This window comes from Didymosphaeria variabile (assembly GCF_027946475.1).
Source record: "Didymosphaeria variabile strain IMI 356815 chromosome Unknown scaffold_10, whole genome shotgun sequence".
NCBI classification, from domain to species: Eukaryota; Fungi; Ascomycota; class Dothideomycetes; order Pleosporales; family Didymosphaeriaceae; genus Didymosphaeria; species Didymosphaeria variabile.
In genome coordinates, this window is record NW_026611629.1 from 988705 (window position 1) to 1015054 (window position 26350).

Sequence of the window (26350 nt, forward strand, 5' to 3'; positions counted from 1 at the left end):
TTTCTCGTTGTACCTACTCATAAAAGCGTGGTGTAGATCGGCGGAAGGAGGGTGAGTGAGCTGCCGCTTGATGAGGAGGCTTTGCTTCACTTCTGCGGAGGACTTGGTCTTGGAGCTTTGAGAATCAACTTTTAGACTAGGACGAGATGAACCAGTGTCGATCCCATCTGAATGGCATTCTTGGGCAGACTCTGCTGCTGGTGCTCGATCCCCTTCCCAGGGCTGTACTTTTATACATCCCAGGTTACGTACATCATCATGTCAACCAGCAGCACATGTGCAGGATCTACTGCACTCTTATTACGACGAAGATATCAAGAACAGTAACCAGCACTTAGATCGCGAATTATAAGGTTCAGAGTTGTGAGTTGGACTGTATTATTCAATTGCTACATCAACACCACTACTATGCTTTCCATCCCCCCCATCTCCTCCCCTCCAAACCCACAAATGCACACGAAGATCTTCAAACGAGACCATATCCTCCAGAAACGAATGTATAGATCCTGGGTATCTCATCAAAAACGCACTTCTTCCACGTAAAAGAAAAACCTCCTAGCAGCGAACCGGAATCTACCAAACAATCCCCCTCCAATCAAAATCCCCATCAACATTGACCCAATTGTTCTTCACAAACGCACTCTCCCAGCCCATCATCACGGCTAGTATGCGGCAGCCTACGGAGCTCACTGTGCACACCACCGTGTCCGCCTTGCCAACGACCGCCAAATCCATCAGGTACGCGCGCCCCACCAACTCCCGGAGATTCAACGCCGCCTCGGGCACGACCGCCGGGTCCTTAATATCCCCGGCGTTCACTGTTGGCTGCCCGAGCGAGAAGAAGACATCGCGGTAGAAGCCCCCCTCCCAACCGGTGATCTCGTCGATCCAGGGGTTCTTCTTGCCCTGCGCGGCTTCGAGCGCGGCTTTCGTAGCGAGGATAATGCGGTCCTGTGCGCGGAGGGAGTTTGGGCCTAGCTCGCCGGCTTCGTAGACCGTGGGGTCGTCAGAGGCGAGGACGAGTTTGGACGAGGTGTGGCGTGCGAGGAGGGGGTGATCTGCGTTGCGGGAGGTGAGTGATTTGGATTTGGGCGAGGCGTGCTCGATGCGTTGGATGTAGAGGTCGCGCGCGGTGTCCATGTACCGGTCTAGCGGGATGTAGTCATCGCGAAACTGGAATTCGTAGGGGTGCTTGTCGCCGCGGCGGACGTGGAGGCCGATGCTGAGGCCGCCGTCTTTGGCGACGGGGCCGTAGAGCGTGTGCGCGCGGTCGAGGACGTATGTTGAGTCGTCGGCGCGGAGCTTGAAAAGGGCGTCGTAGCCGGCGCGGATGAGGGCGAAGATCCTGTGCTGGCGCTGGACGTACTGCTTCGTGGGGTCTTCCCATTCTTCTGTGAAGGCGTGGCCGAATGTCGAGGTGACGGTTGCGCCGGATACAACAAGGTGACGCGCGTTGTGCGGGCAGGGTGTCATGTGGGAAGGAGGAGGAGGGAGGCAGCCCGCGGCAGGTGGGGGAAGGAAGAAGGTAGAATACTTGCCATATGGCCTGGTTGAAGTCAGTGATAGATGAAGACGTAAAGAGAGAATGACATACCATCGTGTGTCGTCGATGAAGAAGGTTCGGTTTTCTGCGATTGCGAGACCGTACGACATCCACAGACGCATCAACGTGTTACCGAAGCCAGCATCGTTCGTCTCCATGACATATGTGAGAGTCTTGTCGCAAACCTGCTGTCCATCCGTAGACTCCTTGCTCGCAATAGCACTATCATCGACGAAACCCTTCGGTCTCTCTGTGCCCTTCGACTGTGGCAGCAATCCTTGTGCCTCCGCATCCCCAATACCGATGTAATACCGATCTTTCTGATAGTATCCCAGCATTCTCCTGGCAATGCCACTTTTGCCCTGCGCCTCCTCACGCAACGTGGTCGGCATCTCCATCGACTGCGCGCAAATATCGCGGTAGTGTTGCGGTTTCAGCGGGAACTCATATTTCGCTGGTATCGACACCGTCCACCTGGATTTGCCCTTCGTATCCTGCACTATCACCGCTGAGGGCTCCTCAGGCAAGAGGTTTCCTCCTACTATCTCCCACTCCCCTGCATCTTGCTGGTATTCTGTGGATTGTTGCTGGTGATGGTCATACATATGGCGCAAGATGAGCCAAACGATGATGGCAACACCACAGCCGCCAATTAATAACCGCTTGACCAGTCTTGTGTGGCTCGTCGACGGCTGCCTCTTCCCATGTCTCGGGATCAGTGACGGGAGACTAGGGCTCGGCGGCGGATCGGGGCTCAGTAGCCCTCTTCTGGAGGCAACATTGGGACTCAGCAGTGTCGCCGACGTGATGGATGGACTGAGCTGCGAGTACGATGCCGTGGACCCAACAGTCAAATTATTCGGATTGCGTCGGGCATGCATCTTCCTGAAGCTTTTAGTAGCCTGGTTGAGCATCCTCTCGATTCCCCCCCTCAACTCAAACTCTTCTCTTCTTCTTCAGCTGGATATTGGGCCGGTGCTGACGCGGGCCGCTGGCGTTCCAATGACGAGGGGATGCAGATGTTTGGGGCGCTACCTGTCCCTGCAGGTCGTTGCTGAACCGGTTTGTCTTGCGCGAATGGTGGAAAAACGGAGCGGGGCTCGACTTCGATGCCTCAACTCAAGGAGCGTAAGAAAGGGAAACAAATGGGTAAGGTCCTAGGAAAGCGGAAAGGAAGGTAAGAAACGAAGGCGCTGGCCTGGCTCAGCGCGCACTCATCAGCGTGTTCAAAGACGTCAAGACGACACGAAGACTGCCACGTCGAAGAGGAGAAGAGTTTCGCGACGAAGACGAAACAAAACGGCACCAGATGTCTTTCCAGGGAGCTGCTGCTCACATGAGTCGACGGAGAAAATAGGATTCCCTCTACCTTCCAGAGGCGGGCATGCAATTTAGAAAGGACACGAGCATGAACCCTCTGAAGCTCACGGCGTTTGGAGCACAGACGCGCAACGGCCGAGGCAGCACGCGGCGGGGACCCTAGAAAAAGGCCTTTTCTTCTCTGGCGCTGGAGGCCTCTCGTGCGGTCGGGGACCCGCCCGGCGTGAGCATGACAGCTGCGATGCACATTGGCCCGGAGGCGCGTTTCAGACCGTCGATGGTGCCAGCCGAGCGGACGGTCCCATACGGCACCGCGGAGGAATCTCTCCACGTCTTGGTGCTGGCCAAGCACATTGCGTGTCTCTGAGGATGCTCATCACATCATTTCCAATCTCTACGACCTGTCGATGGATACATGACGACGCAATCGAACCAGCACACTCATCAATCGCCCACCGCCCGCTCCTGAAACACGGTGCAACCCCATCTGTCGCGTCCCTTGATCCCTAAGAAGGCGCTCGCGCGCCTCGTTTAAAAGCCGCCGGACTCCGGCACCGCGCTACGTCCAGCGCTCACATGACGGCTCGCCTGTAGCAACGGTGCGCTATGCTATGCGGCAGTGTCTCCGCTCCCTCCAGCCTAGGATACCGCCTCGCATAGAGTGCAGCCGAAGCGCCTTGCTTCTCTCACCCACCACAGCGACGTTGAGCAACGTACGTTGCGCGTAAGCAATCTACAAGACACGCTCCAGCGTATACGTGTAGCAACCCAGTGAGACCTGCAAATAGGCCCTAATCCAGAAGTAGAAGCTGCGTCAAGTAGCAATCTAAGTGCATTAAGTAGTCTTCAGATGGCCTCCGATAGATAGAATGGTAGAATAGCTGAGATGAATACGACATGCAAGGAAAATAAGGGGTATCAAATCGAGAATCTCCCACAGCAACGGGTGCGTCGGGTGCGCAACTGAAAAAAGCAACGCCTAAAAACCCAACTGCGCACTACGCGCAGTCTAAACCTACTAAGACAGGTGGTAAAGAAACGGCCACGGACGAGAAGGTATAAGGCGAAGGCGCCCTTGCCCTCGCTGCCGGTGCCTTCATGTCCAACCCCAACCCAATCCGAATAAACGCCCTGAGCCCTGCTACTGCGATACAAAAGTATGCATGCCATCGTACACATCTGAACATTACATGCTTCGCTCCGTCGTGTCTTGCGACCTTTTTCCTCCTCTGTGCTAGCGAGATGAAAGTGTCGTCCAAGTCGTATGCATGCGCTGCACGCCCTTGCGTTACAAAGTGCCGTGATACTTCAGCTGCTCCATCAGCTGGTCTCACTGATGAGCTCGTTGACAGGCCGAAGGCTGCTTCGGCGCGTGCCGCTCGCACTTGCATCGCCCGGGAGGCTACTGCGTCGTAACCTGTCGGCGCTGGTTCGCACAGAATCCACCTGTTTCGAAATCATCTCGTCGAGCATCCGAGTCACATCGTCCATGTTCCGCTCTGGTTTGACCGAGGCCGAAGTCAAGGAGAACGATCTTGGACTGGTAGTCACCGGTGACCCTTTCGAAAGCACACTACCATTGGTGCCTTCGCTGCGCTGCTGCGACGTTCTTCTGCTCCCAGGCGACCCGTCACTACCGAGCTCTTGTGCCGCCTCGTTCTTCTTACGCGCCGAAGTCAGAGCTCCGATCATTCGCTCCTTGTCCTCCAGCTGTGCTCGCAGATTGGACAGTTCTGCATCCTTCTCTGCGATTATTGCTAGCAGACCACCTTCCTCGCTGTTTCCGCCCACCTTCTGTGAGAGCGACATGGACACGCGCGAGTGACTGGTTCTCCGGGCCTGCAGTAAGCGTTTCTCCAGCGTTGCGATGTACCGATTCTTATCAACGAGGTCACTCTGCAGCGACTGGATTTGTGCAGACTGGCTTGCTGTGCCATCGCCGTTATCGCCGAGTGAGTCCTCATCCTCGTCTCCATCAACAGGAACAGCCGAAAGGGTATTTTGAGAGCCTCTTCTCGGAACGTCGAGTGTAGCATGGCTCGCTGACGACCGAATGGACATTGGTCGAAATTCGCTGACCGTGGAGCCTCGTTGAAGGCTCATCGATGAGAACGATCGACTGTTATTGACGCCCAGTGACTTTGAACTCAGAATCAACCGATTCAGATGTTCAATACGTTCCTTGAGCGCCGTCCTGGCTAGCTGCATCTCTAGCATCTGCTCTTCATGGCGCTGCCGATCTTCCAGCTCTCGTATTTTTTCCTCTTCCTCGTCCTTCTCTTGTTCTTCATGTACTGACTGGGTCTCCTTTGCTTTGTTCTGCTCTTCGAGTTGCTTCCTAAGCTCTTGAATTTCTAAGCGATACCGGTCAAGAAGGGCTCGACTTCCCGCATCGCCACCAGCACCGAGTGATTCTTCTGCCTTCTTCGCATGGCTGACAATGTTGTTCTTTGCACGCGAAGCAAACTTCAACGTGCTTAGCGTTTCACCAATGTGCGTGTTGTTTGCGGCGATGCTACCGCTTGCGCCAATCTGAATCGTACACAGGATGCTGACGAGAGAACCTCCAGAAAGAGCACCTTGGAGAAGACGGGTAAGTTTGCTGTCCCGGTATGGCAAGTGCTTCTCTTTGCTCGACTTGTCCTTGTCTGATGTCGCCTTGTCCTTATCACCAGATAACCGCGCGATTACTGTTCCCAGAGTAAGTAAGCTCTTATTGATGTGAGACCCTTCTGTCCGCCTCTCTTTGTTGTCAGCGGCCTTTTCAGATCCAGCCAGGTCAATGAGACTTAGTGTAGAAACGCGGACACCACCAGGTGTGATTGCCGTGCGCTTGGAATCTTTCAGACTCCCACTAGCACCGCGCTCACGACTTTCTACGACGATTTGAACAACAGCGTGACTTCGCGAACTCCTTGCGTTGAACTGCGTTCCTGCCACTCTTCGTGCATTGTCTCCACGGGCAATGACTCTCAACAGCTGCGTCGGGCTCTGCACAATTTCTTCCTTGAGCGGGGTCGCATAGACACCGCGCTTGGCATCCTCTCTTAGCTTGATCTCCTCCTGGGCTCCAGGTTGACCGTTTGGTCCCACAATGGGTCCAGCCAGTAAATCATGAATCTTTTCGTTGTAAATTTCCAAATAGCTGACCCGTAGAAGGAACTCCCGATGTGGTGTCTCGCGGATATACGAGAAGATATCAGTAATGGCCAATGGGATGACACCGGGGTTCGTAGCAGTTCCTTGCATTGAAAATGTCTTGCCCGTTCCAGTCATGCCATAGGCGAACACGGTGCCGTGGTAGCCTTCCATAACCCGACGGACCAGTCGCTTCGCAGCTGCATCGTACACGCGGGCGTTGTTGTCTTGGGTATCGAATACGTTATCTGTGTCATCCCCAATTAGCCGGACTCAGAGCCTCATGCATCATGCAGTGTGACTTACCGTAGTAGTGGTCCCCGCCATCACGACCTCTATATGAGATGAGCGCTTTCTTGCCACTGACTTCCCAGTCCGTCTCTTGCTTGCTGTCTTTGGCGCCAACGTCAGGCCGTACCCGCACACTGACTAGGACGTTGCCTTTTCCATCTTTCTGTGTCGCATTGTCGTCGGCCATAGCATGCGGACCAGCGTGACTTCGCGCGTCGTCGTCTCCGATATCTTCGAACGTTGTTGCGCTTGTTGCATACGATCCTTGGGCGGATGAATTCCGGCTCTGCGGCGGCGATGGCAGGGTCAAGTGGTTTCCGTTCTCTACTGCGAGTGACTCGCCGCTGCCGTTGAGCAGACTTGGCGGGGAAAGTGGTGACTTCCCTATGAGACTACGACCGCCGACATTTGAGACTCGCGGAGTGGTCTTCTTGAGACTGGTCCTCCTAGCCGGCGTAATGGGCGGCTTGAAGCCAGGTGCAATCCTCGAATCTACCGTCTCGCCGTTGGGCGTCGAACTGGCCGACAAAGGGCTAGGCGGATGACTTCCTAGTCTGCTTGCATGCTTTGGGGGTTGTGGAAATGCGCCGATGCTGACGGTTTTTCGTAGCGACTTCCCCGGTGGTAGAGGGCCAGCAGTCGAATCGGTAGCGGTGAGGGTCGGGATAGTCGGGACGTTGGAGGCGGAATTTGTGTGGCCCTTGGTTGGGCGTTGCGGTGAGGAAACAGCTCTGCTATTGTTGCTGGCACGGGCGGGAAGCAGCGAGCCCGACGGTTGTCGTAGAGCAGGTCCGCCGACGTTTGAAACGCGCGACTTTGCAACTGGTAGCGAGGGCAGTGGGCCCGTCGGCGGAGCGATTGACGGACGCGACGGGCGCGGGAGCGTGTGGCTCGTCATACTTGGCTATTTTGTGTTTGTACGCGGTGAGTTGCGGCGCAGTTGTTGGGCTCGCAGAGGCAGCCCTCAATCTCGACCCTTGATTTGCAGGCCTACGGCGCATTCATATCCCGCCTGCCTGCTCTTCCTGGGCGACGAGGACACGCGCGTTAGAGTTTGAAAAGCCTGCGCGTTGCAGTATTGTCTGGAGTCGACGACGTCGTGGTATCACTCGGGCGGGGAGGTCCCGGGCGGAACTGCTGGGGGCGCGTCAACAAGTCCAAAGCGGGTGGTTGCAGCGGCGGCAAGGGTCCGGTTCGCCAATCTGCACGTTGCTATACGTGTCGCAGCGGGACAGGCGAGTAGGGCACCTCAACGGATGGTATCGACAGCGAGAGAGAGTCGATGGGGGAGAAGCAACCCAGGGTCCAGCAACGGTGGCAGGAGATGGCGCTGGCAGGGAAAAGGAGCTCGGATGTGGAGCGTTGAAGGCGCGTGCTGTGGATTCGACCGGGGCAGCTCGTCGTGAAAAGTGGCTCGAGGGATCAACGATGGACGCGAAGTGCGGAGAGCAGACCGAAGGGGGCCGTATGCGCTCAGAGGACGGATGCACAGGCGTTCGAGGAAAGCAAATTGCTGCTCGAAAAGGGGTTCAACGACGTGGGGTTCGATGGTTCACTCGAAAAGTGGCAGCGGGACCCTACCCGAACTGGCATGTTAATGATTCTCGCTCTCTCGCTACAGCTACGCTCCATCCGCTCTTGCAGGAACCATAGAGTTGGTGCCAATCACACGGTAGCGACTGGGCCGGGTATGTACGATTGAAAGCCCGACAGCCACTCGACTCAAAGGATTCCGCTTCTGCCAGCCAGTGACGGCCTTGTTGCCATTTATTTTCAGACTTCTTGCCGTTGACCTGGAAAACAGGTCGCATTAACTCGCAATAGAGTGTCCCTCATAACCCGCAGACACTCTAGGAACAAGCTTGCATACCCGCCGCTAGCCTCCCCTAGGGGGTTTTTATTGCTCCTATTTCACCCACCACCACCGATATAGGAACGCAGTAGGAGATATCTCTGTCGAGTATGCCTGACAAGCCACACGCCATACTACTTCATGATTGGGATTCGCGACAATCTCCGGCACACGCTGCGGTGACCGAACTCAACAGGATGCGCGACCGGGGTCCAATCAGTGGTGGTATGTGCATCACGCCAAGCCTCGTGATGCCTTCAGGCACAGACAACGTCTGCCGATTGCGCCACGCTCCACACGTGCGGCGTGACTGTCAGTGATGGCGAGCAGCCCTCGGCGCTCACGAGGCATCAATCGTTTGACACTAAGGAAAAGTCTTGGAAACGCAACGTCGATCTTAATATTCGTTTGGGGTATAGTGCTATACCTCGCTCCGATATTCAAACACTTGCTATGCGGCCAGTGCGCAGCATGTACCCGTCCAGATGAAGATGCAGCAAAGGTCTTCTCACGAACAATCGTGGTGTATCTTTAGTACCGCATGACAACCTCTTTGCGCTGGTCTCAACCTGTCGTGGCGTTCACTAGCTGCCGTAGACAAGCGCCACTGCACGACAGCACAGAGGGCGCGTTTTCGTGTGCTGGGAAAATACTCGCATCTGCTGAACGACCTCGGCAGCTTCTAACCATTCCCTGAGTGATGTATTCTCGTCCAGCGCTATGACCGTACAGCCGGGTACTCTGCGACTGCGACTAACCGGACAAAGATGTTGTGGTTCCGATGATATGGTTGCAGTTAATGTATGCGTAACGTCGGGTCCATGGCAAGCAGGTTCTGCTCCAAAGTCCACAGTCCAGCCTCATCTAATAGACGAGGAAGCACGAGACAAGCAACCAGTGCGGCTCGTCGAACCATATGTTGTTGACAATCTCCTAGAGAGTCCCCCAGTTGAATACTCGTGTACCAAGCCAAGACACTGTCCAGTATTGGCAGCACCAGAGAGTAAGATCGATAGCTAATTCAAGCGTTCCGCAGAGTGCTAGGCGGGACACCAGTGCACCGATAGATTTCCAATCGAGTTCGCTGGGTGGAAGAAAAACACTGAGGACACTCCGCGAGGCAGCAAAGTCCTGTCGACCGGCGAGATAATGCGACGCGACTAATCTGAGAGTCACCAACTTGAGTGGCAGAGAAACCAGATTTACGATCTGAGCCTTGCAGATGGAGCTGATCATCGATGACGGCTCTAACGAGAGCTGTGTGACCCGGTGGTACGGCAGCATGCCTGGCGACCGTATCGGCGTGGACGACGCAATGTCTCGTTGAACCGGTGTTGATGGGCCAGATCCGGCGATTTCGGTATGAGATGAGAGTACATGTGGCGGGAGGCGAACCTCCATCTCTACCAAGTCTCCACGAGTGGTTATTCGTATTCTCGGATCCCCATCATTGTGGCTCGTCTGTGAGGCGGTGGGTGACAGTGGAGGTGACGGAGGCGGCGAAAACCGTTGTACCCCGCTCAACGAGCTGATGGGTACAGTTATCGTCCCAGTCGCTTCAGATTCAGGCTCTATTAAAGACTCTTGGAGCACGCCGTCTACCTGAAGTCTGGTGACGTCGGTTACTTGTCTGCCAAGAACCTCGACGGTGTCGCTGTTCTGGGGGTCATGGGCTTGAGATCCATACTCCAAGGAGTTTGGATTTCCCCATCCAATGAATTCGAGGCACTTGGCGATAGCGCTCTGAACAATTTTTGGGGACTTTTTGCGCAGGCCCAGAATGGTAGTAGTTCGCTCCCTATTCCCCTCCTCTGGACTTATCATATCAGGGTTGTTTGGACGAATCATTGTGGCGTCAACAGGCGCATTGATGATCGCATAGACCCAGCGCTCTACGAAGTGCTCCAAGCAGACGAATACGAATGGTGAAGTCAAAAAAGCCAGAAGAAACTCCGCTGGTGATGCAAGCGCGCTGTGGTTGGCAGAAAACGGCAACAACGGCGACTGTCCGGAGAATGGTATGAACGATTTCAACGGTGGCAACAATGGTCTTGCAGGTACTAAACCAACGCGTTGCAAATACGAGTAATAAGAGAATGGGTAGAATAGCAACTCAAGAGAGACCCGGAAGCTGAATCGTTAGCTTTTGGTAATCAATGTGGTGGTCGACACTTACGTTGCATTCAACACTGACCTCCACCGGCGGTATAAATATCTAACTTTGAAGTCCCCATGCTTAATGAGTATTCGATCAACGGGTCTGAGCAGGTGTGCACCGTAGACCGTGGATTGAACGCAGAGCTGAGAAAGGAGACGAGATGGAAAGCCACTATATAGCAGTGTCTTTCCAGCAAGTCGTCTCTCGGAAGCGACGATGCTTGAGAAAGAATGAAGACGGGGATATTGGAACGTCTACGTGCATTAGGAGTTGCATGTAGACATACCAGGGCGAGTTACTTACAAGGAGCCTTTCTCGCAACGATCCCACCCACCATGTACACACATTCTCTGTCAAGGTAGATGTAATTGCGAGGGAGTGGCCAACCGTGTCCTCATCCTCTAATGCGCGTAGTCGTTCCTCGTAAGAACCAGGAAGCCCCTGTGAGGGAGAGCGGCGTCTCTCGACAACACCAATAGAAGCCAAGACATCGTTCTGCGCCTCCCTAAGGCGCCGACCATGCTCATGTGCACGCTCTTGCTGTTCCGAAGCAAGCTGTACACATTCCGATGTCGAGGCGGTGGTCTGGACCGGTTCAAAAGCCGACCGTCCCTGCCAATGTAAGCTGTAAGGCTAGCTGCAGACGATCAGCTGCATACGAAGGCGATCTTGGTCAGATATGCCTGGCGGCCCATGATTCCAGGGCTACTCGAGCGAAAGGCGTAGCATGGGCCCAAAGAATAGGGAGATTGCCTCAATGCTGTGGCACGTGTGTGGGTATGCGTGTGGGTTTAGCTGGTTGACGTCGGCGTCGCGATGGCCAACGCGCCGATCTTATCGATAAAGAAATCGCGACCGCGAAATTTCCAGCGCCAAGATTTACATCCTCAATTCACTTCACCTAGTACAATGCGCCGATAGCTGTACACATATTTCCAGACGCAATGGCCCAACGAACCACCGTGAGGACTACATACGACATCGAGCGTACGCTTCAACCAATTTACTCCGGTGGCAGTATTTCGCTTAGTGAGGATGGGCGCATTGTCGCCGCTTGTCTGGGAGAGGATGCGCTGCTCACTGACATCACAAACGGCGAAGAGCTAGGGAGAATAGAAGGAGTGAGTGAACAATTGTTGTGGGACCTGCGCGGAGCTGACCGTTGTTGCAGGATGGTGAACCCATAACAGCATTAATATGTAAGACTACACGCTTCAGCGAAAACTCCGCGAACTAACATAGATAGTGACCCCTTCCGCTGAGCATTTGATTGTATGCTCGCGTTCTACGTCTATGCATATTTATTCGTCGTCGCCTTCCGATACCGAAGACGGCAACATCGAATTCGAATTACTCCGTTCGCTCCGTCCGCATACCTCGCCTGTCGTTACTTTAGCCGTCGACAAAACCGGTACTCTTCTTGCTACTGGCGGTGCCGATGGAATTGTAAAAGTATGGGACATCCGTGCGGGCTACACAACCCATACGTTCCACGGCCGTGGCGGTGTAGTTTCTGCGCTGCATTTCTTCCAGGTCGAGGTCGCAACAAAAGATGGTACAAACGAGAGCAGCAAAAAGCGCAAGAGAATATCCCAGCAAGAAAATGCTCCCGAAGCAATCAAGGGAGAGACTACGTTGGAGTACAGGCTTGCTTCAGGTGTAGAGGACGGCAAAATCCATATTTGGGATTTACATACGCGAAAGAGCGCGGCTATTCTAGATTCTCACGTCTCTGTGGTGCGATCGCTCGACTTCTCACCCGATCAAAACACACTGGTATCCGGGAGCAGAGACAAGACACTCATAATATGGGACGCTCAGAAGTGGAAGGCAAAACGCACAATTGCGGTGCTTGAGACTCTTGAGAGTGCAGGCTTCGTCGCAGGCGGACACATCGCCTACTCCGGTGGAGAGAATGGCCGCATCCGTCTTTGGTCCACCGAAACCTCGCAAGAACTCACTCGTGAGCAGGAGCCTGGAATTGAGACCGATGCAATCGTGGAGATTCTCCACTATCCAGATTTACCGTACCTCATCTCAGTACATGCAGACCAGGTGCTGAACTTCCACTCGCTCGTCTCTGTTGAGTCACCTCTAGTAGAAGAAATCATCGATCCTCTGCCTGTGTTCCGAAGAGTTTCCGGTACTCATGATGAAGTAATTGATTTGGCGTACATTGGTTCGGGCAAATCACTTCTCGCATTGAACACCAACTCCGAAGATATTCGCATAGTAACTTTGGAAGAGGAGGGATCAAATGAAACACCAGAAGGAAAATATATCGGGGCTGACGTGGCTCTACTTAAAGGCCACGAGGATTTGATTATCTCTCTCGACGTAGACTGGTCTGGACATTGGCTAGCGACCGGCTCGAAAGACAACACAGCTCGACTTTGGCGCATAGATCCAGAGAACGACTCGTACACTTGCGCAGCAGTGTTGACTGGCCACGCGGAATCACTAGGCGCCATTGCATTACCGCACGCGACACCGCCAGAGTCTTCGGCAGCATACACAGACCCACTGAACAATCCACCTGCATACATCATCACAGGATCTCAAGATCGGACAGTAAAGCGATGGGATACCAGCAAGGACATGAAGCAGAAGTTGCGAGCAAAGTATACCCGGAAGGCCCACGACAAGGATATTAATGCTGTAGATATTGATCCGTCTAGCGCATTGTTTGCTTCAGCATCACAAGATCGGACAGTGAAGATATATTCGGCAGCTGACGGTGAAGCTGTAGGAGTCCTTAGAGGTCACCGAAGAGGTGTATGGACAGTCAAATTCCAACCGAAAGAATCTCAAGCGCCAGGATCCGGAGGCAAGGGGCTGATTGCCACAGGAAGCGCGGACAAGACGGTCAAAGTCTGGAGTTTAGCCGATTACAGCTGTCTCTTAACCCTTGAAGGCCACTCCAACAGCGTCCTGAAGCTCGCCTGGCTTCCATATCGACCCGTAGATGCACGCGACAAACGCGGATCACAGGTAGCGTCCGCAGCTGGCGATGGGCTTGTCAAGATCTGGGATTCTGCATCGGGCGAAGGAATGTCCACGCTTGACAACCACACCGACCGCGTCTGGGCCCTCACCGCGCATCCCAGCACCGGTGCACTAATCTCCGGCGGTGCAGACAGCGTCATCACGTTCTGGAGAGACACTACGAGCACGACACTAGAAGCCGCGACCACAGCAGAAACAGAGCGTGTAGAGCTTGATCAGAAACTGCAGAATTACGCTTTTGCAGGAAACTACCGGGAAGCTATCACTCTCGCCCTGCAGATGGACCAGCCAGGCCGCCTTTTCACGCTCTTCAAATCCGTCGTCGAGTCCGACGTACCTGACGAGGGCAGTCTCACAGGCCTCACTGCCGTTGACGACGTAGTTGCCAACCTCGCAGACGAGCAACTTTACAAGCTTCTCCTGCGCCTACGTGACTGGAACACCAACGTGCGTTCTGCGCCCGTCGCACAAAAGATCCTATGGGCGGTGGTAAAGTCGTATCCCGCATCACGGCTCGCAGGGCTCAAACCTGCGGGCAAGGTTGGCGCGAAGGGAAGTCTGAAAGATGTGCTGGACGCGATTAAGGCGTATAGCGAGAGGCATTATAAGAGAGTCGAGGAGTTAGTGGATGAGAGCTATTTGCTGGATTTTACTCTAAGGGAGATGGATGAGGTGGGCGATGTGAAGAGCGTCACGAATGGGACGGCGCAATTGGGGCTAGGTGGGGATGTCGTGATGGTGGAGTAAGCGCAGGTACGAGAGTCTGGCCGAATATACCCAGTTTCGTTTTCGCCATGTATACTCCGTGACATGACCGCGTCCTACCTGTTAGATACCGCTGTGGATGAGAGGCTCTAGCCATGCCTCAGTGAATCCTTTTAGAAGAGGGCTCATGCTAGACAGTGCAGTAGCTGTACTCAAAGGTTGGCCCGTGGCTAGACCATAGAGCGAAGCCAAAATCCGAGACCCAAACCAAACTAAGAACTTAGCTTTGCGTACTAACACAACTTCCTTCACAACATCTAGCGTCTCGACTACAACACGTTTCGCCCGTCCATTCCGTTTCCTCGCGATCTCAGGAACGACCAGGGTGAGCCAATCGCTCCTGCCAAGCTCGCTTAACACGTGACGCTACGTCACAGGAAGCGCCCACGGAGGTCCGCGTCAAAGAGGAATAGCCGTTAGATACAACACAGAATGGCGGGCGCGAAACAGGGCTCCCGCAATATGCAGGGATTGGCGCCTTGTTTCGCGATGTCTATGACCTTCGTATACTGCTGGGGTTATGTGGCCAGCTTATACTCGTCGTTGCAGGCATTCACTCTCACTCGCGACTTCCTGAATCCTGAGATTCGCTACCATAAGCCCGGCTGTTGAACATACCCAGGACAGTGCGTTTCTCCCAACGAAGGAGAAGAGGATTCACTATGTTCGCACATCTTCCCACAGCACTAGTTCTCCTCCTCTTGACCCCCTCTACTTTCGCCTCCACACTTTCATTCCATCTACCGCGAGCAGACCAAGCAGCCGCAGACTACACGAAAGATGATCTGTTCAAAAACACGATTCTAAACGTCACAAACACCTACCGCAAACAGCACAACGCAACGAGTCTGAAGTGGAACGACACGCTTGCCGACTATGCGAAGGATTGGAGCGAGAAATGCAATTTCGAGCACTCTGTACGTTCCCACTCCTTCTGAAGAAATTGGTTTGCTAACGGAGTGAACAGGGTGGGCCGAATGGGGAGAATCTGAGTTCAGGGTATGCGAATGCGAGTCAGAGTATCATCGTGTGGGGACACGAGCGGGTGGACTATGATTTCAAGAAGGGCGAGTTTACGTGAGTTTTCCCCTTCTTCCTTCGTTGAATTTGTGCTTATGAAGGGATAGGCATGAAACAGGTCACTTCTCCCAGCTCGTATGGAAGGCTACGAAGACGGTTGGCTGCGGCCGTACCGAGTGCGACGGCCAGGATAATGGGAGGGCTCCGGGATGGTAAGTAACCCCTCTTATCTCCTTTCCAATTGGCTTTGGTTTCCGTACTTGAGACTGGGGAAGAAGAAGGCTGATGTGAAGCAGGTTCGTCGTCTGCGAATACTACCCTCCCGGCAACGTCATCGGCAGCTTCATCGAGAACGTGCAAGCGCAGGTTCCGGAGGATGAACAGCCCGAGGGCCCGAGCGATCCTGATGTGCCCGAGGAAGAACCGGATGCGAAGGAGTGTCCGCAAGGTGGGGATTGTAGTGGTGCAGCATCGATGAGTATGAGCAGATGGGCTTGGAGTGCGGGTGTTGTTGTCTGGGTGGTGATGGGGATTTTGTAGGCCGTGATGTGTTGTACGCTTATATGATATCCACGACTTTCGTAGCGTTGAAGTGAACAGATCACATGAAGATATGAACTGGAGAACTTTACTTGCGCGACCAAGTCTTAAAACCATTGGCCTTCCGCAGTGACCGTAGTAGGATGAGTGTCAAAGCCTTTCTGGATTGACTTAGAGGTCTATGCAGATGCACATTACTTATACGCCCTAAGAACGGGGCATGAGACGCGATACTATGTCAGTCAAGTATGGTAGCACGGATAAATAGATGTTTTGAATACCGTCTCGTGCGACTGCATCAGTAAAGACTATTCTACCTCGCATTCAGCTCCACCGGACTGGTCCGTCCGGTGCCCAGGTGTTCAGGACAGTCGGGTTGAGTATCAGGTTGAGTATGAGGGCTGCGCTAGAATGACGAGAACTACACCTCGAGGTCTTAGACCCTCTTTTCATTTCTCTATACTAGCAATTGACGTAGTGTACCTAAGTCATGGCGCCCTTTGAGTATTAGGGCTGATCCTTTAGCGTGGCTCAGCTTAACGCCGCAACCCCACAACAAACCAGTACCAAACCTGTCATCAACAACAATATGATTTATAATACTTGCCATGTTCAAAGGGTTGAGTTCAATTAGTCAGTCCTCTTGCAGTTCAGGACTTAGTCTACCACGTGCGCCCAAGGCACTGGGTATCTATGGTAACGCTAAGAGATAGAGGGCTTTCGGATTGGCTATGTCCTTCGACCTCATCACGTCCCCCTCGCACGCCAATATCAGCTATGGCTCTTTCACGGACCCTAACGCAAGGCTTGGACGGTGGTTGCCTGGTCTTATTTCGCCGATCGGCGAGTCGGCCTGATGGTAAGCTCAGGACGAGTGATTTAATGGAGTAGTTTGCGGGGCGGATTGGCCCGCGCATTACAAATGTAGGGTATGCGCGGGATTCCGTAATGTTCAGCACCTATACGCAGAAGAGACATGGAATTAGTATAAATCCTCCGAGGTGCAGCTCGTATGTTGTGCCAATTCAGCAGCCCCTCGCCCTCTCCGACATGTTCACCAAGACCGCAATACTGCCGCTACTGTCATTACTGGCTACTATGTCCACCGGCCACCCACTGAGCGACAGTGCTCCTTCCAGCCAACCGAAACCATACACCATCAACGTCGACCCGGAATTCATTGAAGAGACTCGAATTAGAGCTAGCCAATTCCGCCAGACGGAACCCATTGATGCACCAGCATGGTTTGACGGACCCCCAACTTCCAAGATCAACGACGTCGCGAAGTATTGGGCAGAAGACTACGACTGGTCGAAAGTGCAAGATGGGATCAACAAGAACTTCTCACACTTCTACACGACGGTGCCGTCACCGGGAGGAAACTACGGCAGCAACGAGTCACTGGACCTCCACTTCATCCACCAGCGTAGCAACAGGGATGATGCGATTCCCATCCTCTTCCTTCATGGCTGGCCTTCCACCAGCCTAGAGTGGGAGAAAATCATCCTCCCCCTGACGAACCCCGAAGACGACAGCCAGCCAGCCTTCCACGTCGTCGCTCCCGACATCCCAGGCTTCGGCTTCTCCCCCGCACCCAAAGCCCCAGGGCTAGGCGGCGCAGAACACGCCACCGTCTTCGCCAGCCTGATGGAACAGTTGGGTTACGACCGCTACGTCCTCTACAGCACCGACCTCGGCACCGTCGTCGCCATGAGCTACATCGTAGACTACGCCCCGCGCATCATCAACCACGTAACGGACTTCTACATGGTCTTCCCCACAGACGCCGACACCGCGCGGTACGCCGCGAACAAGACCACCCCCGAGGAAACAGTGTACATCAACTCGATCAATTCCTTCCTAACGAACCACTCTGCGTATTCCGCTATACACTCTACGCTGCCCTTGTCGCTTGCCTACGCCCTCAACGACTCCCCCGTCGGCTTCCTCGCCTGGCGCTACCAGCTCGCGTGGTCGGTCTCAGACGTAGACTACACCTTCGACGAGCTCATTACCGACACCCTCATGCTGTACATCCCCGGCGTGTACGGCAACATCAGGAGCTACAAGGAGCTTTTTGGGCTCGATTCGTTTGCGCCAAAGGTGCCGTTCACGGTGCCGACGACGGTGCTGCAGTTTGGAGGTAATTCGCACTATGCCGAGTTGGCAAACTTCAACTATGTGCCGAAGGATTGGGTAGAAAGGACGGCTAAAGTCACGTACTTCAAGAGACATGAGAAGGGAGGGCATTTCCCGGCTTTGAGTCAGCCGCAGTGGGTGATTGATGATATTAGGGCTGCGCTTGCATAGAGGATGAGAGTGTATATAGTTTTTGCACTGCCACCTATCAAAAGCCTGAAGGAGCAGCGTTAGTGTGTAATATAGACGTAACGTCGAACCGAGTCCCTTGTTTTATATTTCACGAGCATCAACACACAGCTTGAGTGGACATTCTCCCATTCTTCTAGCCTCAATGATAAACCAACGAAAACGCTAAAACGCCACAATCATGAACGAAACCATCCCACACCAAACGCTCCCCAACAGTAGCGCTGAGCCACACCTCATTGACATCAATCATCCTTCATCCATCTCATTCCATGCATCCATCCCATCATCCATTCTTCTTGCAAACCAGCAGCAGAAACATCAAAAAGGCGCAACTCAAACTCCAACGCAAACCCAAAATGGCAAACAAAAAACAAGTGGTATCTGAACTTTTCCCAAACTCACCGCCCCCAAGAACCCGCACGAATGATCCAGACACCTGACCGATAAGTATGCCAGACAAGATGTTACAAGATCCAGACAGTAAGCGTCCGCGGCCAAGGGAGCAGAAGGACAAAGCAAGGGAAATAACAGAAAATGAAACGCTAAAACGTAGAATGTCTCAACCAAATACCGAAAAACGTGAAAACAATAGGACTGGACCTGCGATGGGATCACCCGCGCCATTCACACCACTCAACGCTTTGAGAGACCTGACCAGAGACGAGACGTGCGAAAGGAATATCGGACAACACAAACTAGTAATAGTCGTATCTCCTGTACCTTCGCACGATGCGAACGTTTTCGTCTTCGGCTCGGTCCCACTCCACGTCGAGCGCTGTGTGAATGTCAGCAGGCTCTCACATGACAAGGCAGTCATCTTCTGCGGACGCGATATGTTAGCGAAAGGACAAGGGGTCCTGCTTCCTAAGCAGGTTTCTTCGCCTTCTTCACAGACGATGAACGACCAGAGCCGCCGCCCCCAGCCGCCCACTTCATAAACCCCGATGGCGCGGCTTTCTTCACTCGAGGACGTGATCCGGCAACGCTGGGCGTTGGGTTCATTGGTAGGATCTCTATACCTGGTGGCGCCATCGGGGGACCTGGGGGAGGAGGCGGCGGCGGCGGAAGATCGGGAATCACCATCGGTGGAGGTGGAGGAATGACAATGTGAGCGGACTCACGCTTCTTGTTCGATTTTTTGGGCTTCCCAAGCTTCGGAGGAGGACCGTGGTGGTGGGGAGGTGGTGGAGGCATTTCCACAATTGGAGGTGGTGGTGGCGGGGCTCAGGCATAGGCCACATGTGCATCGTAATTGCCCAATCGGGTTGTATCATGGTTTCCCATACCTGTGGCAAAATGATTTCGCCATCCGGTCCGACGAGGTCGTAATGGCCCTCGTGTACGTGGGGACCAATCACGTCGACATGAAGGAAGGCCTGTTTGATCAACTCTTCCATTCCCTGGGATTGTATTAGCTGTAGAACTCGAGCTGGGGGACTTCACAGCATACCTTCCATGTCTTGCAAAGGTGCCACGGGAAGCTGAACTTGCGGCCAACTGCATCCTTAAATTTGATCGGAGCTTTCGGTGCATCTGACGGCTTCAACTTCGCAGCCTCCTCCTCGGCAGCTTTCTTAGCCTTCTCAAGCTCCTCCTGGGCTTTTTTGGCTTCTTCGAGTGCTTTCTCGTGTGCAGCTTTCGTGTCTTCTGCTTCCTTAGCCGCCTTCTTCTCAGCTTCCTCTCGAGCTGCCTTCGCTGCCTCCAATAACTTCTTTGCCGCCTCGGCTGAGGCTGCCGCGTCAGCGGCTTCCTTCGCCATCTTTGCATCCGCTTCCTCCTTAGCGGCTTTGCGGGCTGCTTCAATGGCTTCATCGCGCTTCAGCTGCTCCTCCTTCTGCGCAAGGATAAGCTTCTCGAGTTTCTCAAGCTTGTCCTCGTCGCCCTTCAACTTGGCCGCAGCAGCAGCAGCAGCAGCTTCCTCGGCGGCCTTCCGCTTAGCTGCCTCCTTATCGATGCGTGCTTGCTGTTGTTCGATGAGCAATTGCTCCAGGCGAGAGAACTTCAAATCTTCGGCTTTCTTCTCCTCCATCTCCTGCTTGCCAAGCAAGATCATCTCGAGTTTGCTGAGCACATGGTTCTCTTGGGGGTCCGGAGGTGGTGGCATGAAAGCTTGAGGAGGAGGGGGAGGCATCACCGCAACAGCCTGGGGCGGTGGAGGAGCGGATGGTGGTGGAGGCGGGGCCTGTGGGTGTTCGTCGTGGTGCGCGGGGGTAGACTTTCCTGACCGAGATCGGTGGTGCGGAGGACTGTAATCACGAGGCGGGTGTGGCGGATACATGGGGTGCATGCCGGGCATGCCTGGCATGCCACCAGGCGCACCGTAAGGAGGCATGCCGTAGGGAGGGTAGTATCCTTGTTGGCCGCCATAGCCGTACGGCATCATTGCGCCCATCTCGTTGGGGCCAGGCGGAGGCATAGAGTTGCGGTGGCCTCGTCTGCCTCCGTGAGCTGCGTGTCCATGGCCCTCAAAGTAGCCATTGGCTCCCGCGCCAGCGTGAGGTGAGGCGAAAGGATTGGGGCCTCCACCTCCTGGCGCAAATGGGTTCGCATTGTATCCATACTGATCGGGACGTCCTCCAAAAGGCACCAGCTGATCAGGCGCGGAAGGCGGTCCTGATGGACCGCCCTGGAAGGGGTTGTAACGCGGGTCGGACATCATACTGGGGGCATAGCCACTTGGGGTAGGTTGCTGAGGAACGTGCGCCCACTGGTCGTGAGGGTGATGCGGAGAGGGCCCCGGCCGTGGAGGGCCATAGGGGTAGTCGTCGTGGCTGTCCAGACTTTCCGAATGTACGGATTGAGGCCTTCGCCGTCGCGGCCTCGCCTCGTGTTCTAGGTTGTGCCTGCTGCGGGACCTGTGGCGCGCGTCTTCGTGGACAGGCGTGTGCCGTGCAGACTTGCGGCGGGCACCTTGCGGGGGTCGGGAGGGAGGTGCGGGCGCGGTGACAGTGTGGTGCTTCACTCGCGCTGGACGTGAGGCCGAGTCTGAGGGCTCGATCTCGTCAATGTAGTCCCACTCCTCGTCGTCCTCTTCCTCTGACTCGTCGGTGTACTCCTGGCTGCCAGACGAGACCTGGACGCCCGAGGAATCTTCCTCTTCGTCGGTGAAGGTGTAGTGGTGCTCAGCACCAGTCGAGTTGTTGATGGTGATGTTTCTCCTAAATTGAATCTCGACGTTAGTGTCGCCTCGGTCTTCGCGGGAGGGAGAGAGCGAAACAGTGCGTGCAGGAGAGATCGAAATGGTGGAACCACTGGTAGTGCGAGAAATGCGGGAGGAGGAAGCAGAAGGGGCTCGACGAGTACGGGCAGGACGGCGCGAAAGCGACCGCGGGGACGAGTGCGAGGCAGCGCGTTGATGAGGAAGAGCTATGACTAACGGCATGAGGATGGTATTGTTCAAGCGTCACCGTACTCGCGCCTTCTGCCAGAGAAGGTGCGGGTGCGGCAACGGTGCGGTGCGGTATAAGGTGTAGAGACGGACCTGTGTCCTATAGCGGCCTTTGGGCGCCTTGGGCGGGGTGATGTTTGCTGGCCTTGCTCGGGCTAGAGTCGGCGGGGTGATGTCGGGTGCTCAAGCTTGCGCCGTGTTTGTAAACAGAGGCGGAGGGCAGTCCGGCTGGGAGCAGCAAATTGGACAGAGGCGGCGGGCGGCGGACGAGGGCGCTGAGGGAGATGCAGTCTCGGGCACGGGCGGGGTTGGGAGACTTGAAGAGGGCAGCGGGCTCTGTAAGGCTGAGGGGTGTGATTCGATGCTGGGCTAAACCTCGTCGCAGGAGCCGACTGAGGCGTGGACTGGGCTGATCCTGGTCCGAACTCCTTGCCGCTCGTTTTGGGTGCCCAAAGAGCGAGGGATGGTCGCGGAGGATGTGTTTGAGAGGCGGCAGCTAGGCCGAGAAGGGGATGCGATTACTGCGCTGGGGGCCGAGCACTGGATGAAGCCCAAGCACCTTGGAGGCGGCGTGGGACGGGACGGTGAGATGGATGGGTGGCCGAGCGGCAGAATGACGACGTGCGATCCGAGGCCGCAGATCAGGTGTGGTTTGGCAGGATGTCAAGTGGACGCCGCACCCTTTACGAGCAAGTGGGGCGGTCGCACAGTGCAGAATGGCAGACCTCAGTCAGCGGCGGCGATGCTCAGTGGCTCGCTTTGTAGGCAGTAGGCTTGCGTGCAGGAGGCTACGGTTGCCGTGGTGTTGAGAGATATGGACTGGTATATGGGGAATTGTGGGCTGGAATGATGCGCTGGGTGCTCATGGAAGTAGCAGTCTTCTGCGCCGAGTTCTGCGGATCAACAACAAGTAACAATGGGTCAAGTTTGAGGCTGAATTTGACATAGCAGGGAGTCTGGCGGAAGAATGGGGATGCACGGGGGCGAAGAGCGCTGGAAGTCGAGAAGCCGGCGGACGGAAAGCGTGCAGGCAACAAGGCGTGGAGGGTATGCAAGAGCGAGCAGTGTACTTGCCCGATTTGCCCTTATTTATTGCTGCACACCGGAACTTGGCCAGCGGAGTCATATTCTGGGCTCAAAAAACCTGTCGACGGCGTCCGTTCCTTCAGTTCCCTTCAGACGTGGTGCGCTCCCATTGCTCGCTGCAGTCCCACCCAGGCCGCGCCTTACCGCCTCGAGCAGCCACTCGAGCCCAAAACACCTGCATCAATGCCGCCTCGTGCAGCGGCGGAGCCTCGAAGCATCCGCCATGCAGCCCAACATGGAATTTTAATCAAGTGTGCGCACTCCCCGTGCCACGTGTGAGGCGCGTATTCATAGCTCTACCTCGACCTGGCCTACCACAGCCCGCATTGCCTATGTTCCGCGTGCGAAGCCGCCCGCTCTGCTGCATTGGCGCGGGTTGGCGTGCTCCGCTCACCGGTTGAACGTCTGCGTCACTGAACTGGAAATGGGGCTACAGTGAAGCTATCCATAAAAGCGTTATGATTGCCTCTGAGCCGTCCGCGTATGAAACAGTCGTCAGAGGCTCGTCTTAACCTACACTGCTACTGATGCCCAACACTTCGACGACCACGTTGACAACTGTGCTGATGCACCAGAGCGCCACCAATCCCCACCCAATCGTCTTGTCCATCTTCCACCGTCTCCATGGTACCACCACCAAAAGTCCGACTAGGGTGACAAGTAAGGTACCCCCAGATATGACCAGCGTGGTGCTGATGTCGATCTGGTAGGGCTTGAACCTGATCGGCTTGTCTGGATGCTTTGCGTGGTGATGTCGACCGCCTTTGAGGATGATCCAGCATCCGCTCAGGCCAATACCGAGGAGTATGTTCAGCATCGGGCCTCCAAAGCATGCTGAGAGTGCCATGACCGGGAACCCAAGGCGCGCCACGGTAATGTCAGCGACGAAGTCCCCTAGAGAATTCCCGACCGCGAAAATCGTCAGTCCCAGAATAGCATCACTCATGTTCAAGATGACCCCCAGCGTCTTGAGCACCCCTACTACTTCGTTGGCGATGGAGCTGATCCAAGCAATACTCACTGCGAAACCCAGGAAGCAAAGCACCGAGCGCCATCGTGGTGGCCGCGTGGTTGTCGTTGTGATGAGAAGGAAAGCCAACGTGCAGAGTGAGATGAGAAGAGACCACATCATTGGGCGGATGAGCGCACGTGGGTACTCGAGCTCCGTGTTCGCCCAGACTATGAGGACTATGAAGAAGGGCGCTGTAAAGGTTTGAATGATGACGAGCCATCTATTCCAAGTCTTCGGCCCAGACGAGGGTGCTGCAGTCGGAAGCTGCTCGGGTGACTGCATGATATCCCTTTCGGCCGTGGGTATAATTTGCTGCGGCTGGCCAGACGGAGTCGTGACAGTACTGCCAGCTCGGCCGGTGGAATCGGCTTTACCAATCGAAATCGTGCTGCGATCTCTGCGATGGTTCTCGCTTGAGGGGTTCTCGGCATCCAGTCCCGAGACCATGCTGCGGTGATGTGCTGACAGACTCCCGTTGAGTGGTGTCAAACCATCGGGCAGACTGAGACTGGTCACAGATGCTAAACCTGCTTCATCTGCGTCATCTCTATGTTCTACTACTGGCAGTGTTATTGTGAGTAAAAAGACGCTTGGTGCTGCAACAACGCCGAGCATCTTATCCCATATGTTCTTGTCCCTCCAATTCCACAAAGTAGGGAACAATGTCGACAGAAGAATGGTAGGCGGCGGTAGGATGGTGGATGGCCACCAACGGGGGACTTTGGCACGATCGCTGGTTTCCATGATATGGTCCGCGAAATAATCGGACGAGAGAGAGGCAGCAGAGACACTGGGAGGGGGCAGACGGAGGCTCGGAGCCCTGGAACTATGAGCTGAGCCTGGATAGTCTGTGTACGCTGGAAAGGGGATCGGAGGCGAGGCCGAGCCCGGTACAATCAGCTTGGGCTGTGGTCGCGACGGTGCCACAGACTCCACGACAGGTGACGATAGTGGGCTTGGAGTTGTCTTCATTGAGCGCACCGTAGATCCGGAGCCGTCCCAGTTTGGAGGTGCCAGCAAATTGGAGGTCGGGTTTGAAACAGACGTCGGAACTACAGGACTTGGTGCCGATAAGTCGTACTCTGACGCTGGTGGTGACAACGATATGACTGGGGATGGAGGTGGTTGTAGATCAGCAGCGTTCTGATCTTTCATGGTATCCTCTGGCGAAGCCGGCCCAAAGTCAATTGTAGGAATCGCTCCAGGACGTAATGTCTCGGGATCAAAGCGGGCATTGTCTACACCGTTGGCTGACACTGCCCTCAGACGATTAGGTAAATGTCTCTGTACCTCTAGAGTAGGTCTGGTGATCAGGGGAGTTTCTTCGGAGGGTCCTTGTTCAACGTCATATGGCGGTCGTGGTGCAGGATCTGAGGTCGTCGATATGAGATCTTGCTGTTGCGCAGTGGTATATGTTGGATCGTCGGAGTATCGGCGCAGGTTGATTGGAATCGTCTGTATGTTCCTAGATTTTTGAAGAGACGATAGTATCGCGCGGAATTCGAGTGCACCGACCAAACTGGGTCGGATAGGGGTGTGAGTGTTTCGCCTACGTCCAACCTGTGGTCTACTGACACGCATGTTGTCGTTTAATTCCCCTAACCATCTTTCGCGCATCTCTTCATTTTCGTCAGCCTCCAAAGAGTCCCTATGATCATTACGTTCAAGGGCTGCGAAGTCATCGGCAGATACACCTCGCGACAAACTGGGCCGACCTGCACTCGTCGGTCCGTCATCCTCGTCATGGTACTCCTGAGGAACTTCTTCTTCTTCACCGCCGGGTACGACGTAGTGGCTTCGCATTGCGGCAGCTCGGAGTCTTCGGGCTTTCCTGCGCCCTAGCCACCAGTGCCATACCATGACGAAACACACGTAGAAGATGTAGAAGCCGACCATAGTACATGATTCCCACAGCATCAGCTTTCCGTCCCAGATGAAGGCCATACTGAAGGTGGCGGCTACGATAAAGAAGCCCACATCCCGAACAAAGCTTCGCCTCGCGACTTTGAATGGGCGCACCAGGGCCATCGAACCTGCCACCACAGCAGTGATGAAACCTGCCGCTCCTATCAATTCCCCAATGGCGAGACTAGCGGAGTTGGTGTTGAAGGCGGCAAACGTGGAGAAGACATCCGGACTTCCGTTGCCAAACGCTAGGAAGGTGACTCCTGCCATGCTCTCACTCATGCCCAGCAGATTGGCGATGGTGCTCAAATTGACGCAAAAGAAGTCGCTCGCAGCAATGCCGATGGTGCTGAAGAGAAGCGCAAGCCATAATACAAGAATAGTGAACGCGACCGGCTTCGCATGCGGAAGGCGACAGTAGTACAGCGTGAGGTATGAGAAGATGCCGGCCTCTTCGTCTGGACAATTCTCTCTAACGAATGCGCACTTGTCCTTCGCTTGATGTACCATTCGACATTCTTCATCTCGTCTCAGAACGTCTCTCCTCACAAGAGCAGTAGTAGACGCGAACTCTTTGTTTGGCCCATTGTCATGCCCAGTCTTGACCCATGCCAGCAAGACTAGGACCGAGACCGCCAATATCGTGAGCGCAAAGGGGCGCGCAGAGTAACGGGGGCGCCGGCGCATCGTGAAGTGCTCTGGAGCAGGTGGGAAGCTCATTGTCACCTCATCTTATCAAGGGTTTCGCGATTGTAGGGTTCGCTGTAGCTTGGCGACACCACCTCTGTGGCGATAAGGTCTCGATTACGAAGTTGATGAAGCCCGCGATGATGTCGTCGCAACGTGCGGATACCGAGGCGCGCGCCTATTACGACTTGCAGAGAGTGACGCAGAGTCTCAGTGATAAGAATGTGGGTAGGAGTATTGCAATGGAATGTTCAAGCGCAAACGACATGCGAACAACGAGCGCAGCGTTTATGTGTAACGCCAGCGGC

At 54.8% G+C, this 26350-nt stretch overlaps 7 protein-coding genes across 7 annotated transcripts; 3 read left to right on the plus strand and 4 right to left on the minus strand.

Moving 5' to 3' along the window:
* Positions 1-573: 573 nt before the first annotated feature.
* N0V89_012388 (uncharacterized protein) lies at positions 574-2457 on the minus strand (the record flags this gene model as incomplete). The annotated part of the gene is made up of 2 exons (XM_056221109.1): positions 574-1546; positions 1595-2457. 2 exons carry the CDS (start codon positions 2455-2457, stop codon positions 574-576), a joined length of 1836 nt encoding a protein of 611 aa, XP_056065096.1.
* Positions 2458-4183: 1726 nt separating this feature from the next.
* On the minus strand, positions 4184-7190 carry KIP2 (Kinesin-like protein kip2; the record flags this gene model as incomplete). The annotated part of the gene is made up of 2 exons (XM_056221110.1): positions 4184-6249; positions 6308-7190. The coding sequence occupies 2 exons, from the start codon at positions 7188-7190 to the stop codon at positions 4184-4186; spliced, it is 2949 nt and encodes a 982-aa protein (XP_056065097.1).
* Positions 7191-11246: 4056 nt separating this feature from the next.
* Positions 11247-14055, plus strand: utp13 (U3 small nucleolar RNA-associated protein 13; the record flags this gene model as incomplete). The annotated part of the gene is made up of 3 exons (XM_056221111.1): positions 11247-11423; positions 11474-11501; positions 11549-14055. 3 exons carry the CDS (start codon positions 11247-11249, stop codon positions 14053-14055), a joined length of 2712 nt encoding a protein of 903 aa, XP_056065098.1.
* A 680-nt stretch (positions 14056-14735) lies between these two features.
* Positions 14736-15633, plus strand: N0V89_012391 (uncharacterized protein; the record flags this gene model as incomplete). The annotated part of the gene is made up of 4 exons (XM_056221112.1): positions 14736-14990; positions 15041-15150; positions 15201-15305; positions 15390-15633. The coding sequence occupies 4 exons, from the start codon at positions 14736-14738 to the stop codon at positions 15631-15633; spliced, it is 714 nt and encodes a 237-aa protein (XP_056065099.1).
* Positions 15634-16609: 976 nt separating this feature from the next.
* Positions 16610-17943, plus strand: N0V89_012392 (uncharacterized protein; the record flags this gene model as incomplete). The annotated part of the gene is made up of 2 exons (XM_056221113.1): positions 16610-16618; positions 16666-17943. 2 exons carry the CDS (start codon positions 16610-16612, stop codon positions 17941-17943), a joined length of 1287 nt encoding a protein of 428 aa, XP_056065100.1.
* An 885-nt stretch (positions 17944-18828) lies between these two features.
* On the minus strand, positions 18829-21346 carry N0V89_012393 (uncharacterized protein; the record flags this gene model as incomplete). Its single annotated transcript, XM_056221114.1, has 4 exons — positions 18829-19116; positions 19251-19364; positions 19415-21215; positions 21342-21346. The coding sequence occupies 4 exons, from the start codon at positions 21344-21346 to the stop codon at positions 18829-18831; spliced, it is 2208 nt and encodes a 735-aa protein (XP_056065101.1).
* A 1600-nt stretch (positions 21347-22946) lies between these two features.
* Positions 22947-26042, minus strand: N0V89_012394 (uncharacterized protein; the record flags this gene model as incomplete). Its single annotated transcript, XM_056221115.1, has 1 exon — positions 22947-26042. The coding sequence occupies one exon, from the start codon at positions 26040-26042 to the stop codon at positions 22947-22949; it is 3096 nt and encodes a 1031-aa protein (XP_056065102.1).
* Between the last annotated feature and the right edge of the window lie 308 nt (positions 26043-26350).